Source organism: Pezoporus wallicus, unplaced genomic scaffold (assembly GCF_028554395.1).
Source record: "Pezoporus wallicus isolate ANWC-B61680 ecotype Strahan unplaced genomic scaffold, APGP_CSIRO_Pwel_v1 contig_2908, whole genome shotgun sequence".
NCBI classification, from domain to species: Eukaryota; Metazoa; Chordata; class Aves; order Psittaciformes; family Psittacidae; genus Pezoporus; species Pezoporus wallicus.
This window is the reverse complement of record NW_026642179.1, coordinates 3,973,519-3,986,819: the sequence shown is the minus strand read 5'-3', so window position 1 is coordinate 3,986,819 and position 13,301 is coordinate 3,973,519. Positions and strand designations below refer to the sequence as shown.

Sequence of the window (13,301 nt, the reverse complement as noted above, 5' to 3'; positions counted from 1 at the left end):
TCTCCCCGAGTCCTTTAATCCTTACTTTATCTGTTCTCCCTATTCTCCGCCCTTGCTACTACACCAACTTTTCTGATTGTCCAGGCCTGGTTCCTCATGCCATTCCTTGCAACAGCTGTTCATGTTGCAAGTGGCTGCCTGAGCCGCGAATAATTTACTGTCTGCAACTATATTGAAGCAATAAGCTTGACAACAATGTGGGGAGCATGTGATGTGCATATAATCCTGTGCACTTCTACTAGTAGCACTTGTCACCTTCTGAGAGGACATTTCTAAAGTTGATGCATAGTTAGTGGTTTTAAACTTTTAGAAACTCTCTGAATACTTCAATGGTAATATATGTAAGCTTGTTAATTAATGGAGTCATCTGGATTCAAAACCAGGCTGCTCTAACAGGGTACTGCACAGCACACACACATGTTGATTCATGCTAGAAGTATGCAGTAGCTCATCTCTTCTTCAAAGTTTTGGTTTATTAGCCTCTAGAAGCTTTTTCTCTAATTAAGCTAGCTGAAGCTCCTGTAAATCTTCTGGTGGTACATGTTCCCTTGACTGTCTAATCACCTTGTCATCTTATGTTTATGGTGCATGCCTTTGATTTCACGAGCACTGCTTTGTTAACACAAAGGGCATTGGTTTGTCCAGACACTATCTTCTCTGGACATCTGTAGTACACTGAAGCACTTTCATGGCATGGGTAGTAATGAAGCTACCTTTAAAAACCTTGTTCATCGTTGTGCTTGTCTTCAGTACCCTCTCAAGAGCACTGGGTAGATCCTATAATGAAAATTAAACCAGTTAAGAATAACAGTAATTAAGGGTAAAATGCATAGCACCTTGACTATAATTTGGATTAACAGGGCTCCTAAAGTCACTAAAAATGGAAGCCTTTACTTGCCTTTGTGTAGATTTATTTGAAGCTACAAATAGTTCAGTCTGCAGAGTTTGATTTTTTTTAGCTTCAGAACCATCTCTAGTCTTTTAACTTTCTTGTGTTACACATTGGTTGGGAAAAGGTGGGACATTGTTGTAATTTTCTGCTGAATGTAACATTCTTGACTGCTGTGAAGTATTGGGTGATGTTCATGTGGAAAGCAGTTCATTTTCTGTATGTATTTTGAATTAGTAGACTGAATAAGGTGAGCATCTAGGGGAAAAGAATGACTGCCTCATGTAATCACAGCAGTATTTTTACCCCAGAGATATGCTTATCCAGAGTAAGTACTTAGAGGTAATTGAGTGAGCAGAACAGCTCACTCTTTTCTAGGATGAGTTTTGATCCTGTCAGTATTTTCCTTCATATAAGGAAATTCCTTGTGAAAGCCAGAATGTTTCATGCTGACTATCACTCCTGTTGGATAGTAACATGAACCATTAAGAGATAACTGAACTGACTGCAGACACCTGAAAAAACACTGTGACCAGAGGGGTGCTGGTAGCCAGTTTTGGATTACTGGCAGTGGCATCTTGCTGGCCTGGCAGCTGATGCCACCTTTGATTGTTTCTGCTGTGTTCCATGTGGCTGGGGAGCAATGCAAAGTGTCAGCCTTAGCTGTGAATTGACAGGAGGATTGCCTACAAGTGAAAGTGTTTGTCAAGAGATGTGTCATCCTTATTAGAAGGTATATAAATTAGTTAGGAAAAAGTAAAAAAAAATGAAAATCCAAGATCTTAGGTGATAGATTTTAAAAGTTAATAGTTATCACAAACTCTCTTGGCAGATCTGTAGCAGTCATTTACAACTCATGAATCACATTTTTTCAAAAATCACAGCTAATATCAACTTCTCTAAGGAGATGACAGCATTTGCAGGAGACATTAATGGTTTCTGGCTCTCAGTCATTGCAAAATCATGAACTTGTAATTGTTCTGATATGGCTATTTGTAGACTATAGAGTTCTAGAGGTCTCTCAATATTTCCAGCATTAATAGCTTGCCAGTGACAGTGGTTGCCATCACTGCCACCAGTCATAATAACTTAAGACCTTTGTAAATGCAAATCCTTGCTAAAGGCTGGCTTTGTTATTCTGGCTTTACAAATAAGGAGAAAGAGATGAGAGGCCCATGAAATCTGCAGTTTGAGTCAACTGCATCTGAGGGTACACTGCTTAGTGCTTGAGCAAACTCAGCTACAAGTCACCTTCCCTCACCCATTCTGAAATATTTGGTTCACTCATGATTAGGATTTATACCAGTCTCATGCCTTAACAGCAGCCATGTAATAATATTTTGTTCATATCCCTTTCTAGGGACCTGGACAGCCTCTATTATAGAATGATCCCTAAATCTTGTGGCAAAACCAGCACTGCTAGTTCTGATTCTCCCTCTGTTCAGACTGAAGTGAGGTAGATCTGGAGTGCAGGAAGATCCCAAGAGGGCTGGGAGCTCTCTGTCAGTATAGGTTTGGCGGTCCTTCAGGTTCTTCAGCAGCTCAGGCTGTGGGTGAGATGGCTTGACCCCTGGAAGAACACAGAATCAGATTAGGGCATGACTTCAGTTTACCATCTTTCCCCATGCTCTGGGATGCAGCTCTATGGTGTCCCAGCACTTGCCCTCTTGCATGTCTCGGTGCTCTTGTCCTGCTTCAGTTCTGGTTGTTTTTCATTTTTCCCATGCTTTAACTCTCCTCAGTACTCTTCTGGGAACAACTTGTGTCTGGTTTTCAAGAACAGGCAAAATAGCTAATGTATTTCCTCCCCAGTGTGGTGGTATTTCAGTGACAGGTAGGGTAATACCTGCTTTACTTTAGTCTGTGATCCATGATCCGATGGTAAATTTGTGAAATATTGGGTATTTTCTGGAGGGGCGTGATCTGTAAATGTAAATCTTTATGTCATCAAGACAATGAGTTCAGGTGAGGGGGGGGTGAAATAAAAATGACATTATTGTGCAATTTATAGCCTCTCTATTTTGTTCTCTTGCTGATAAATGTTTCCTTCTGCTCTCTCTGCAGGTCTCCAGGTGGTTTTAAATTCAATTATCAAGGCCATGGTCCCTTTGTTGCATATTGCCCTGCTGGTGCTGTTTGTCATTATTATCTATGCCATCATTGGACTGGAGCTATTCATGGGAAAGATGCATAAGACCTGCTATCATGTGCAAGGGGGACTGATAGGTAAGGAGAAAACTATATCATACACACAAAGTTTTTCTGAGGAAGGCATTCCCCATATATCTCAGAGCACTTGTGCTGTCTGTAAAGGCTACATGCAACCTGTCAATTCATGCTGAACACAGTAGTGAACTTACTAATGTGGACCTTTGGCGCTGCAAGCAGCCAAGGTTCTTTAACAAGATTCTTTAACAAGGATCTTTGAGACTTTAACAAGGCTCAAGCAACACTAAAGTAGTGATGATTTCACCACTAAGCAGACTGAGCTATAAATGAGGTGGCATCACAAACACATCTCCATTTTAAAGTAGTATTATTGTGAAAGATTACTGTATATTGTAAAGGAATTGAGGCCCATTACCTTTTATTTTTAATCACAGGCTGTGACCACGGCTAGAAGCGCAGCTAGTATGAAAGCAAGATTATATTAATGGGAAGAAACTTTTTGCACCAAATCTATCAGGAAAGAATTTTCAAATTTAGATAGAGAAATAAATACTCAAATTTCAAAATAATTCGATTGTGTTATCACTCACTCATCTAACCATCTGCTCTTTTTCATTTGATTTACTGAACTTGAACAGCAGTAATTTCCCATGTGGTGGTGGGTGCCAGTGTCTAGGACCCGCTTCAGCTTATAACCAAGAAAATATTGTACGGCAGGAAATTGTTTCAGAAGTTCTATATTTTCTGCTTTTATAACACTGGCAGATCTCATTTTCTGGAAATGATGCTAGAACTATAATGAATTCTCAGTCTGATTTACAACTTTAAAGTGTATATATCTTTCTCCATAGTGTGGAATTATTTATGTTACAGCATCAAAGTCTATTATTGCTGTTTCTGGCATGCTTTAATGATGAGAATGTGATAATAAATTTTGGAAAATTGCATTTTTTTGCCATATAGGATGAGAAACAAACATAATTATCTGCTCCCTGCTCCCACACACATACATGCCTGCATCTGTTATAAATGTAGCACTAAGGTCTGAAATCCATATATTAAAAAAAAATTAAAACTTTTATTGCATGAATTTTTGTGATTATAAAATGGGGGGGGGGGGGGTGTTGCATTTTTCATATACCAAAGCATTTAGGCAGGCTTGTTGTATGGGTTCTCTGATTTTTGGAAGCACCTGTATGGAATAAGGGCTATATAATCAAGCTGCAGTCTTACAGAGCTCATCAGTGACACTGGGCTACTGCTGAAATGCCACACAGCTTTTAAACTCCAAAAGAATGGAGCTCCAGACACTCTCTGCTGTGATTTAGCAGTGGCCCAGCACCGTATCAACCTATCTCCAGAGCACTGAAGCCTGTCTGCTGCAGAAGTTCAGCTTTCTTCATTGGAGTACCAGTCAGTGCTGCAGTTTCCTTCCAAGGTTAACCCAGATGCCAAGTGACTGCAGTATGAAAACACTGGTCATATCATGCAGCCTAAAGAAATGTAATAGACTTGATCTAATGTTCTCTTTCATGTTGAAAAGCATGATTTCTTCCTCATAGGACAGTATGCTTGTCTTATCTCAGTTTTGACTGTAAAATTTGAAAGCTTATCCATTATTTTTACAAACAGAAAGTGAAGCATAACAAAGCATTCCTCTGCCCATTAAAATGAATACAGTTGCTTGTGTATTTATATAGAAATCTGTTAAATTTGCTACAAAATGTATTTCTTCAAATAGCCTTCACTCACTCATGGCAATTAGTTCTCTTCATCTCCTTTTTCTCCCTCCTCTCCTTTAAGATACACCTGCAGAAGATGATCCATCTCCCTGCGCTCCCCAGTCTGCGCATGGGCGGCAATGTCAGAATGGCACGGAGTGTAAGGCAGGCTGGGAGGGGCCTAAGCACGGCATTACCAACTTTGACAACTTTGCTTTTGCCATGCTGACAGTGTTTCAGTGCATCACAATGGAGGGCTGGACAGACGTACTGTACTGGGTACGTATCCGAAAATGATAAGATGAAAGCCCTGCTCATGTGCTATGGCTATGGTGAAGCTTCACGGCTTTGGAGCTTTCTTTCTTGTTTCTATATAGTGAAGGCATGGTTGAAGGCATGGAGCTTTAATTAGTTCAGTATATTAGTGGGTAAAATGGGAGGTTTTATCTGGTGCAGTTAAATGAAATGTAAATGTTGAGCTTCCAGTGATATTCTAATGTTGAAAGATGGCATGTGGTTTAACGGTTTGAAGATAATCAATGTACCTTTGTTGAGCTGAATGTCATGTAAAGACCTTCTCTGCAGGAGTGAAATATCTTGTACATCTCCAAATTACCAGTGTAGAAGTATTTATGACAGAAACTGGGTGCTCTACCAATGGCATTAGTGTTACAAAGGTATTGCGCTGATCGCTCGTAGTTTTTATAAGAAAGGCCTCACAAATCCCTTTTCATGCCAGCACTGCTTCTGATTATGATTTTTATCACAATAGTATTATAATAAATTCTTGAAAATTTTAAATTGTTATCAATCATGTTTGCATGTTTAGCTGAAACATGGTACTATCTTTAAGCTAAATTCAGTCTCATCTTGCCCTTCACCCTAATTCTGGAGGTTCAATAGCTTTAGTTTCTACCTTGTAATTCCTGATGTGTTGGGAAATTCAGTGGCAATACGATTATATTATAGGAGTTCAAATCAGATTTAGCCTTCACCTGTAAACCAGATATAAACATGTTTCTTGATTCAGCTCTTGCCATCAACTTTTGCAGCAATTCACACACAGCTCAGTCAGTCCCGTCTGTGTAAGGCTAACCCAGACTCTGACTAACTTTGAAGACTGGCGTATTATGGCACTTGATTCTTCAGGATGGTAGGATGTGCTGCAATGCATGATGGAATTTAACTCAAGAAGACCCAAAGTACACAATAGGATAATCTGGACTGAGGCAGCTTGCGCTGTTAATCAACATCAGCTGTCTTCTACCCACCAGTGAGTTACAGTTTACAAGATTTCCCTTTGAAGATTTAGCTTATCTGCAATAGATAGTCTCTATGTTGAACAGCTAGAAGTTGTCTCTTTATCCTCATAAATTTAGATTAGAATTGTGACTCAAGCTTCTTTTTAATGCCTGAGATAAAGGGCAGAGATCAAACCGCAAGGGGAGTCTGGGTCTCAGAGCACAAAAATTGCCTTTACTTGAAAAGAGGGTATAGACTGATAATAAGGAAGAACAGAAGTTAAGTCAGAAACATAACTGAGCAAAACTACTCCACAGCTCAACTATAACTATATATGATATGCCTGTCTTTTTATCACATTTAACTCACATTCCTTCGATCTTCATGTGATTGAGAGGATTTAGAGGTAGTTCAGGGGAGACAGAAGAGACTAAAAGCAGAAACAAACATGAAAAGAGTTTTGGCAGTGTACACTGTTTAGTATCATGAAACCTAACTAAAAGTTGTCACTGTTTTCTCCAAAAGCACATGTAATGAAAACCCCTGCCAATCCCCACACTTTTGGATCCAGGCATCATTTGCATGATGGGATGTGACTCGTTCAGAACTCGGTTATCAGTTACCTAATACCAGAAGCCAAAACCTTATATTCAATGTTAAATGATTTTCTAACATGACTGCTGCAGGTGGTCTGAGTTTTTTACGGCATCCCTGCAGCAACCTGGATTTTAGCTGTGGGCCTTTGTTGGGTATTCAGCCAGCTTTTTTCACGAATTTCCTGATCTGTTCTTCTACCTTTAGAGACAGTATGGTGAACTAAGACCTGAAATTAATACTGATTGATGGTCATTATTTTTAGGGGCATCTATATAATTAGCTTTTTATATTATGGCTTTGATAAAATCATAAAATCATAGAATAGTTAAGGTTGGAAAAGACCTTAAGATCATCTAGTCCCAACCCCCCTGCCATGGGCAGCGACACCTCTCACTAGACCATGTTGCCCAATGCTCTGTCCAACCTGGCCTTGAACACTGCCGGGAATGGAGCTTTTACCACTTCCCTGGGCAACAGTGTATCACTGCCCTCACAGTAAAGAACTTCTTCCTCATATCTAATCTGAACTTCCTCTGGTTTAATTTGAACCTGTTACCCTTTGTCCTATTGCTACTGTCCTTTGCTTTGGAAATAAGAGAAATATTTCTTATCATTGGTTTCCAATTATTCCAAGACAAGACTACAAAAGAGTTAGCATTGCAGACAAAATTTCAGTAATTGAGGAGAAGGAAATTTAGTTTGTAAAGAAAAAAACGTATCACCTATGTTTAAAGGCCATGAAACACAAAATTAAATACCTGAACGACTGAGCTGACAGGCATGCTCAGTTAAGCTGCTGTAAACAATTCTTAGAGTATTGTTGTTCCATAAGACCTTTTGCCTCTGTTTCATGTTGACAAAGTGGATAGAAGTCAACTGTGATCAGTGCTTGGCATATGGTAAAGAAGGTATTTGAGATGCAATGTGTATTTCCTTCTGCAGAGAAGTCTGTGCCACTTTGGGGGCAGATGTTGTTTTGGCAGTTACTATAGGGCACACTTAAGAGAAGCATTGTGGCTTTAATATTTATATGTAGAAACAGTCTCTGAATATTGACACTGTATTTTCATATGTGGATGTTTCAAACCTGATCAATTGTGGTTTATACTATAAGTTTTATAGTCTATGAAAAAGGCATTCTAACTTAAGCTAGCTAGATCAAAAGTAAGATTATTTCTGGATGGTAAATAGAAAAAATGCAACATTTCAATCTCTGAGAGTGAAGGACAAATTTTAGTAAGTGGAATAGGATAGAAATAATCTATTTTAAACTTAGTGTGAGCCATTGTTTCTTTAGTGAAGCCTGACTCATTTATAACTCTACTCCCTGGCCTTTACCTCTTAAGCCAAGAAAAGTGGCCTTGTCATAGACAACCCACTGGGGTCTGCATCTCCATAAGAGTGTAGAGATAGGAGACTATTTTCTTCTCAAGTAGATAACACTTTGAGAGAACTCCTGGATCCACATTGAGGTCCTGGAAATTAACACTTGCGTTGTTAGGAAATAAATCTGCACAGTTGATTAAATTGGAAATGCAGGTCCTCACTCTCCAACTACACCCTGAGATAGAAAGTTGGTTGTCCATTCTACACTGAAAGGAAAGCACAGATTAAAGAACAGTGCAAGAAAACATTATCTGCAAATCAGACTGTTTTGCAGCTGAAAATTTTAGGAGATGACTTTCAGAGGTCATTCCTTAAAGATGTAAAGTAATTAATATTAAAAGTGCTGAGCATTCAAAGCTCAAGCACACTGTCAGGTTCTCAGCTCCTCTGCAATTCAGAGTAGATACCAAAGTATGTAGGGAGTTTTCTTTGCTTCCTCCTTAAACCTGAAAAGAGCGTAAAGCTCAGCAGAACCACAGCTAAAGCTCTCTGCCGAATTACTTGGCTGGAAATGTTTAGACAATGGAGCAGTTCCCTTGGTCTGAGCTTTTCTACAGGTGCTTTTCAATTATATCTTCCTATTTTCTGAAAGATAGCTTTTGAAAGGTACCTAGATCTCTGCATTCCTCTCAGTGGGAATGAAGGGAGCTTAGCACATTTCAGCATGTTGCCCTGAAAAATATGCTAGCAATCTTATGAAACCTATGTCTGTCTTGTGCCATACTTTGCAAGGTTAAACCTGCATGTTTAAAAGTTAGAAATCTGTATGACATTCCACAAGCCTTGGACTCCTAATCCACTTAGTAGCTCTTCAAATTCTATCTTCAGTTTCCTGCTTCCTTCTTCATGCTTCTCTGCATGCCTCCTTCAGCTTTTTGCCTCTTTAGTGAAGCCTGTCTCCTCTCTCATGGAGTACTATTTCCCAGCCTGTGGTCCGCAACTTCACAATAAGATAATGAGAAACAGGAAAGCAATAAACTTTTATTCCTTAGAAAGGTTTTACATCAATAAGATCAATATACTTTCCAATCTCCTCTCACTCAGTAGATAAGACTTGTGAGGTAGATTGGTATCTTTTGAAATGTGAAAGAAAAATGTTAAGGAAAACAGTTTGACACTGCTCTAGTGGCAGGTAAGATATTACTTACAAGGAGCCAAAATTTTAATGTGAAATAACTATATCGGACAGGATGAGAATCCATGCAAAACAACCTTGTTGACTCTTTGCTGAAAAATTGATCTTTGTTGAAGGGAGTGTTAAGAGTTTATAGAAGCACATCTCCTACACTGCCTCAATCTTACAAGGTTTGCTTTGTCCCAGTAAAACTGCCAGGTGGCTTTATCTTATATGCATTCAGTTTACAGAATCATTTGAGTAGATAGGCACCTCTTATGATATGTCACATCATAGGTTTTCCTATGCATGGTTGAAAGATCAAGCTTATTATTCTCAAAACTCTCCTTAATGTGTGATCATCTGGCATTAGCAGCTCGCTCGCTTGTGCAGGCACCAAGGCCCATTTCTGAAGACCTCTCAGTCTTGGAAACTTCAGCAGCAGATGCAAATCTAAATGTTACAAATTGAGTTATTTTGTATTTTGTAATCAGTCTCTGCTGCAGTCTGTTACTTCTTATTGTCTTGTTGACTAAGGAGGAAAATTAATCCCTGTGCATTTTGTAACATCCTGTTTAAGTATTTGTAGACATTTGTTGCCTTCCCTTAATCTTTTTCTAATCTGAGTAGATTCAGTTCTTTCAACCTTCCCTAATTGGGCTTCTTTTTAATTATTTTTAAACAGTTTGTTTCTGTCCTTCAGGGGACGCTTTGCTTCTGAATTAGATACAGTTTGGACAGTGCCCTGTCTCTAGAAAGGCTTTCATCTTCATGTGAAATGTGCTTTCTGTAGCTGAAGCCTTATGACACTGCATGCAAATCTGCCCACTGCAGCCTCAGTTTTATGTACCTGGTCTCTCCACTCCCCTACATCTAAGCTATTATATAAATAAAAGAAAAAAGCAAGTGCAAAACACATCCATACATTGTTGTATTGGGCTGTTCACGTTGCTGGGTAGTGGAGAACCTGGTCCTGAGTTGTTCTGCATATGATTTGGCCACTGCAGCTTGAATTCGAGGGCTGAGTAATTCTACATGATTTATGTGCTTGATGTTTATTAATAATAAGCAGCCATAAGCCTGACATAATTTGTGGAGTATTGGCTTTGTCCCATGTGATTTGGACCATGCTTCAGAATACTTGGTTGAGTCTCTGAAAATAACATGCAGCGCCTCCAGGGACAGTTTACCTCAAGGCTTTAACTGTAAACTGAAGAGTGTGGTATTATTATAGATGGACTGAAGCCAGGTCTGAATGAGATCCAGGGCACTAATCTGCCCCTGGAAGAGACGCCTGACCTGGCACGTGATAAGTTGACTCCCTCAAATTTAACCAAACAATCCTCGGTGGGCTTCTCAGCCCCTAGGCAAGAAGGTGTTTTGGTAGTCTAAAACAGTGTGGCAGAGCCACCACAGTGAAGGTAGAGTCACAATGTAGCGAGATTGAATCAGTGAAACATTCAGAAGCGTCACATCCCCAAGGGCAGCAGAGAGTAACATATATAGATGAAGTGGGTTAAACAGGCTGCTCAGGAAGATCCTTCCATCTCTGAATGAGAGATCATACTTCCAAGAGTCACTAAATGAGCTTCAGACGGGAGTTTACAGTAACCCTTACAATTCCCATCATGAAATCAAAACAGTACAAACTGGACAACAGATATAATTAATTTTGCTGACAGCATTGACATATCTTGTGGGCTTTTCTTATCTCCCCACAGTCTGTTGCAGCCAAAGAGGAAGATGATGTGAGGCATACAGAGATATTGCCACAAAGTGGAAGACATTAAACACAAAGCTGCAACCCCCAATTTTTTGCCAGCTGTGTTTTTCCTTCTAACCCTTTATTCTTGCAGCACTTAGGCTTGAATTAGTAAGGCTTTCCACACAAGAGAATGATCTGATTCTAAGAATATATCTGTCTACATGTTTCCATGGTGTTTATTCCCATCCGCCCCCACCCCTCCAAGAAAATGTTGGGCTTGTATTGTTGTGGGGTTGAGGTTTTTTAATCATGTTTTTGGCAGGGCTTTGTATGGATGTGAAAAATTTACAAAGAATATGCATGCAAGTATGAGCAACCCGTCTCTGTAATTGCAGAGGCTATTTCTTCTCCATCTGTAACAGCGGTGGGTAAGGGGAGAGGGCCCATAGTTCAGAGCACTGAAGGGCCACAGCATTAATGCGCTGAAAAAACAGTGTCCACCCTTAATTTGCATAAATGCTGACCTAAATCTGTTTTCTTTTTTCTCATGAACAACTGCATTTCAACTGTTGTGGTTGCTTGTACTGCTACCTTGAAAATGAGTAACAGCAGCGACTTGCTGGTTGCCACCTGCCACGAAAACCTGCTGCTGAACATTTGTTCAATGCAAAATCAGCACTTATTGTGTGAAATGAAGTTTCCATGAGCCCTTCAGACCTCAGCTTTGGACCTCTCAGTCCTCTTCCTTTACATGGAAAGAAACTCTCCATTAAAAATAAGCTGCTTTGGGTTGGTTATGGGGAGGTGTTAATGGAGACCATCTGCCCAGTGCTCCTGCGTGGGAAGGACCTCTTTAATAGCCCTGTCTTTCTGTTGCCCTTTCTCTATTGTTTCTTCTGTTCTTTCTTAGACTGTTTCCTAATTGCTACTGTCTAATCACCAGAGACCTTTCTTGTCTTTAATCTTCTATCCCAGAGCTATAAAATTAAGAGATTAACTACTGAGCTAAATCAACCTATATGACTTGGGATTTTGAGTGCCTCTGTGAATGCACTGCTTTGGGCCCTACTACCAGTTTTTCAAGAACTGAAGATCTTTGCCTTCTGAAACAATTGTCTTCAGAGTTGTTAAGTTCGGACCCATATGCTCCAGACAAATTCACAAATAACAGACTTTGGTTCATTATCTAGACCCTGGAAAGAAAAAGACAGGGGCATACGACCAAGGTCAGAATGCAAGTGGTGGCTTTAGAACTTTTGTAAAACTCATGTTTATTTTAAGTTTAATTTTTTTCAGCATCTTGTTTTCTAGACAAAGAGCAATGCCACTAAACCCTTACCAATCTTACTGTGAATAAAAGTCTTTCCTGCCTTCAGTGAGAATCGGTCCACTAATGTTGGCTTTATTCATTGATTTGAGTGGAATTTCTGCGTGAGTGGGACTTAAGGACTCGGTATGATGGGTGGTCATACATCATAAGTGTATAATTTAGCTGCACCCATGGCCTCCTCTAGAACTGTTTCATTCTAACTCCAATCCTCTGAGCTGCATCTAAATTGGAGGCCTAAAAGCAACATTGGGCACATCTCCCTAAAGAGACCAGAAGTAGAAAATTAAGAGTAGGACTCAGTCAGGGGAAAATTTACCGCAGAACATCCGTACTGTGGATTTTTAAAACATACCTAGATTAAATCAGTTCTGGACATCATGCTGATCTCACCTACTAGATGTTGCTGATAAAACTCATAAGGAAAAGAGAAGGGGAATCTTGTCTGCCTATAGTGCAGTTGTACCTCCTTCAGAATCTTTGAAAGTAATTTCTCCAATGAACTTCTAATGCTCATACAATATCTGTGAGTGGCTAATGTGCGTATCAGATTAAAGTGTAGTTCTAGATGCCGTACATTTTGAGAATTTTGAGAGTGATTTCACAAATGAAAGTTGGATTCATAATCTAAAATGTTGAACTGATTTCTAGAAATATCATAGATCAAGAACTGGCTACAAAGGAAACTGGGTTAAATAGTGACCAAGTGTAAAACAAGAATTGACAGTCATGCCTCCACTTAATAAAGAAGGTAGTGATTATCTACAGCTTACAGTACTGTTTTTCATGATCTTTATTTTTAAGAACTTAATTGACTATGTAAATCAATGAACAGTGTGTGCTTGCATATTCTTGTGCATGAAGCAATCAGTGCTGTTCTAATAGACTTGTGGTAGAATTTGCTATCAGTCTGCACTGAGATAAATCGAAGCAGTTATAAAACAGCAGGACAGTAAAACGGGCAGAAAATCCTTTCTGGATAATCAGCTGTGCAAATGTAAATACAAAATAAGCAGAGCCAGGAAGGGATAGCCCAGAATTCTAAGATGAAATTAAATCTTTAGATTTGGAGACCCACCATCCTAGGGGATATTTTCATGCTTGAAATCAGCACTTTATTCTTTTGGAGTTGAATTTCCAAAGCCTTTAAA

At 39.4% G+C, this 13,301-nt stretch overlaps 1 protein-coding gene across 7 annotated transcripts in view; it reads left to right on the top strand.

The window, feature by feature from the left end:
- The window catches only part of CACNA1C (calcium voltage-gated channel subunit alpha1 C), a 481,717-nt gene that overhangs the window by 309,486 nt on the left and 158,930 nt on the right, over window positions 1–13,301 (top strand). For 6 of the 7 annotated variants that reach the window (XM_057428119.1, XM_057428116.1, XM_057428113.1 and 3 more), the window contains exons 6-7: window positions 2,954–3,115; window positions 4,862–5,058. In XM_057428119.1, the coding sequence (XP_057284102.1) occupies window positions 2,954–3,115; window positions 4,862–5,058 (359 nt within the window). Of the gene's footprint in view, window positions 1–2,953; window positions 3,116–4,861; window positions 5,059–13,301 lie in introns of those variants that run through there. The other variant, XM_057428118.1, reaches the window with a different exon arrangement.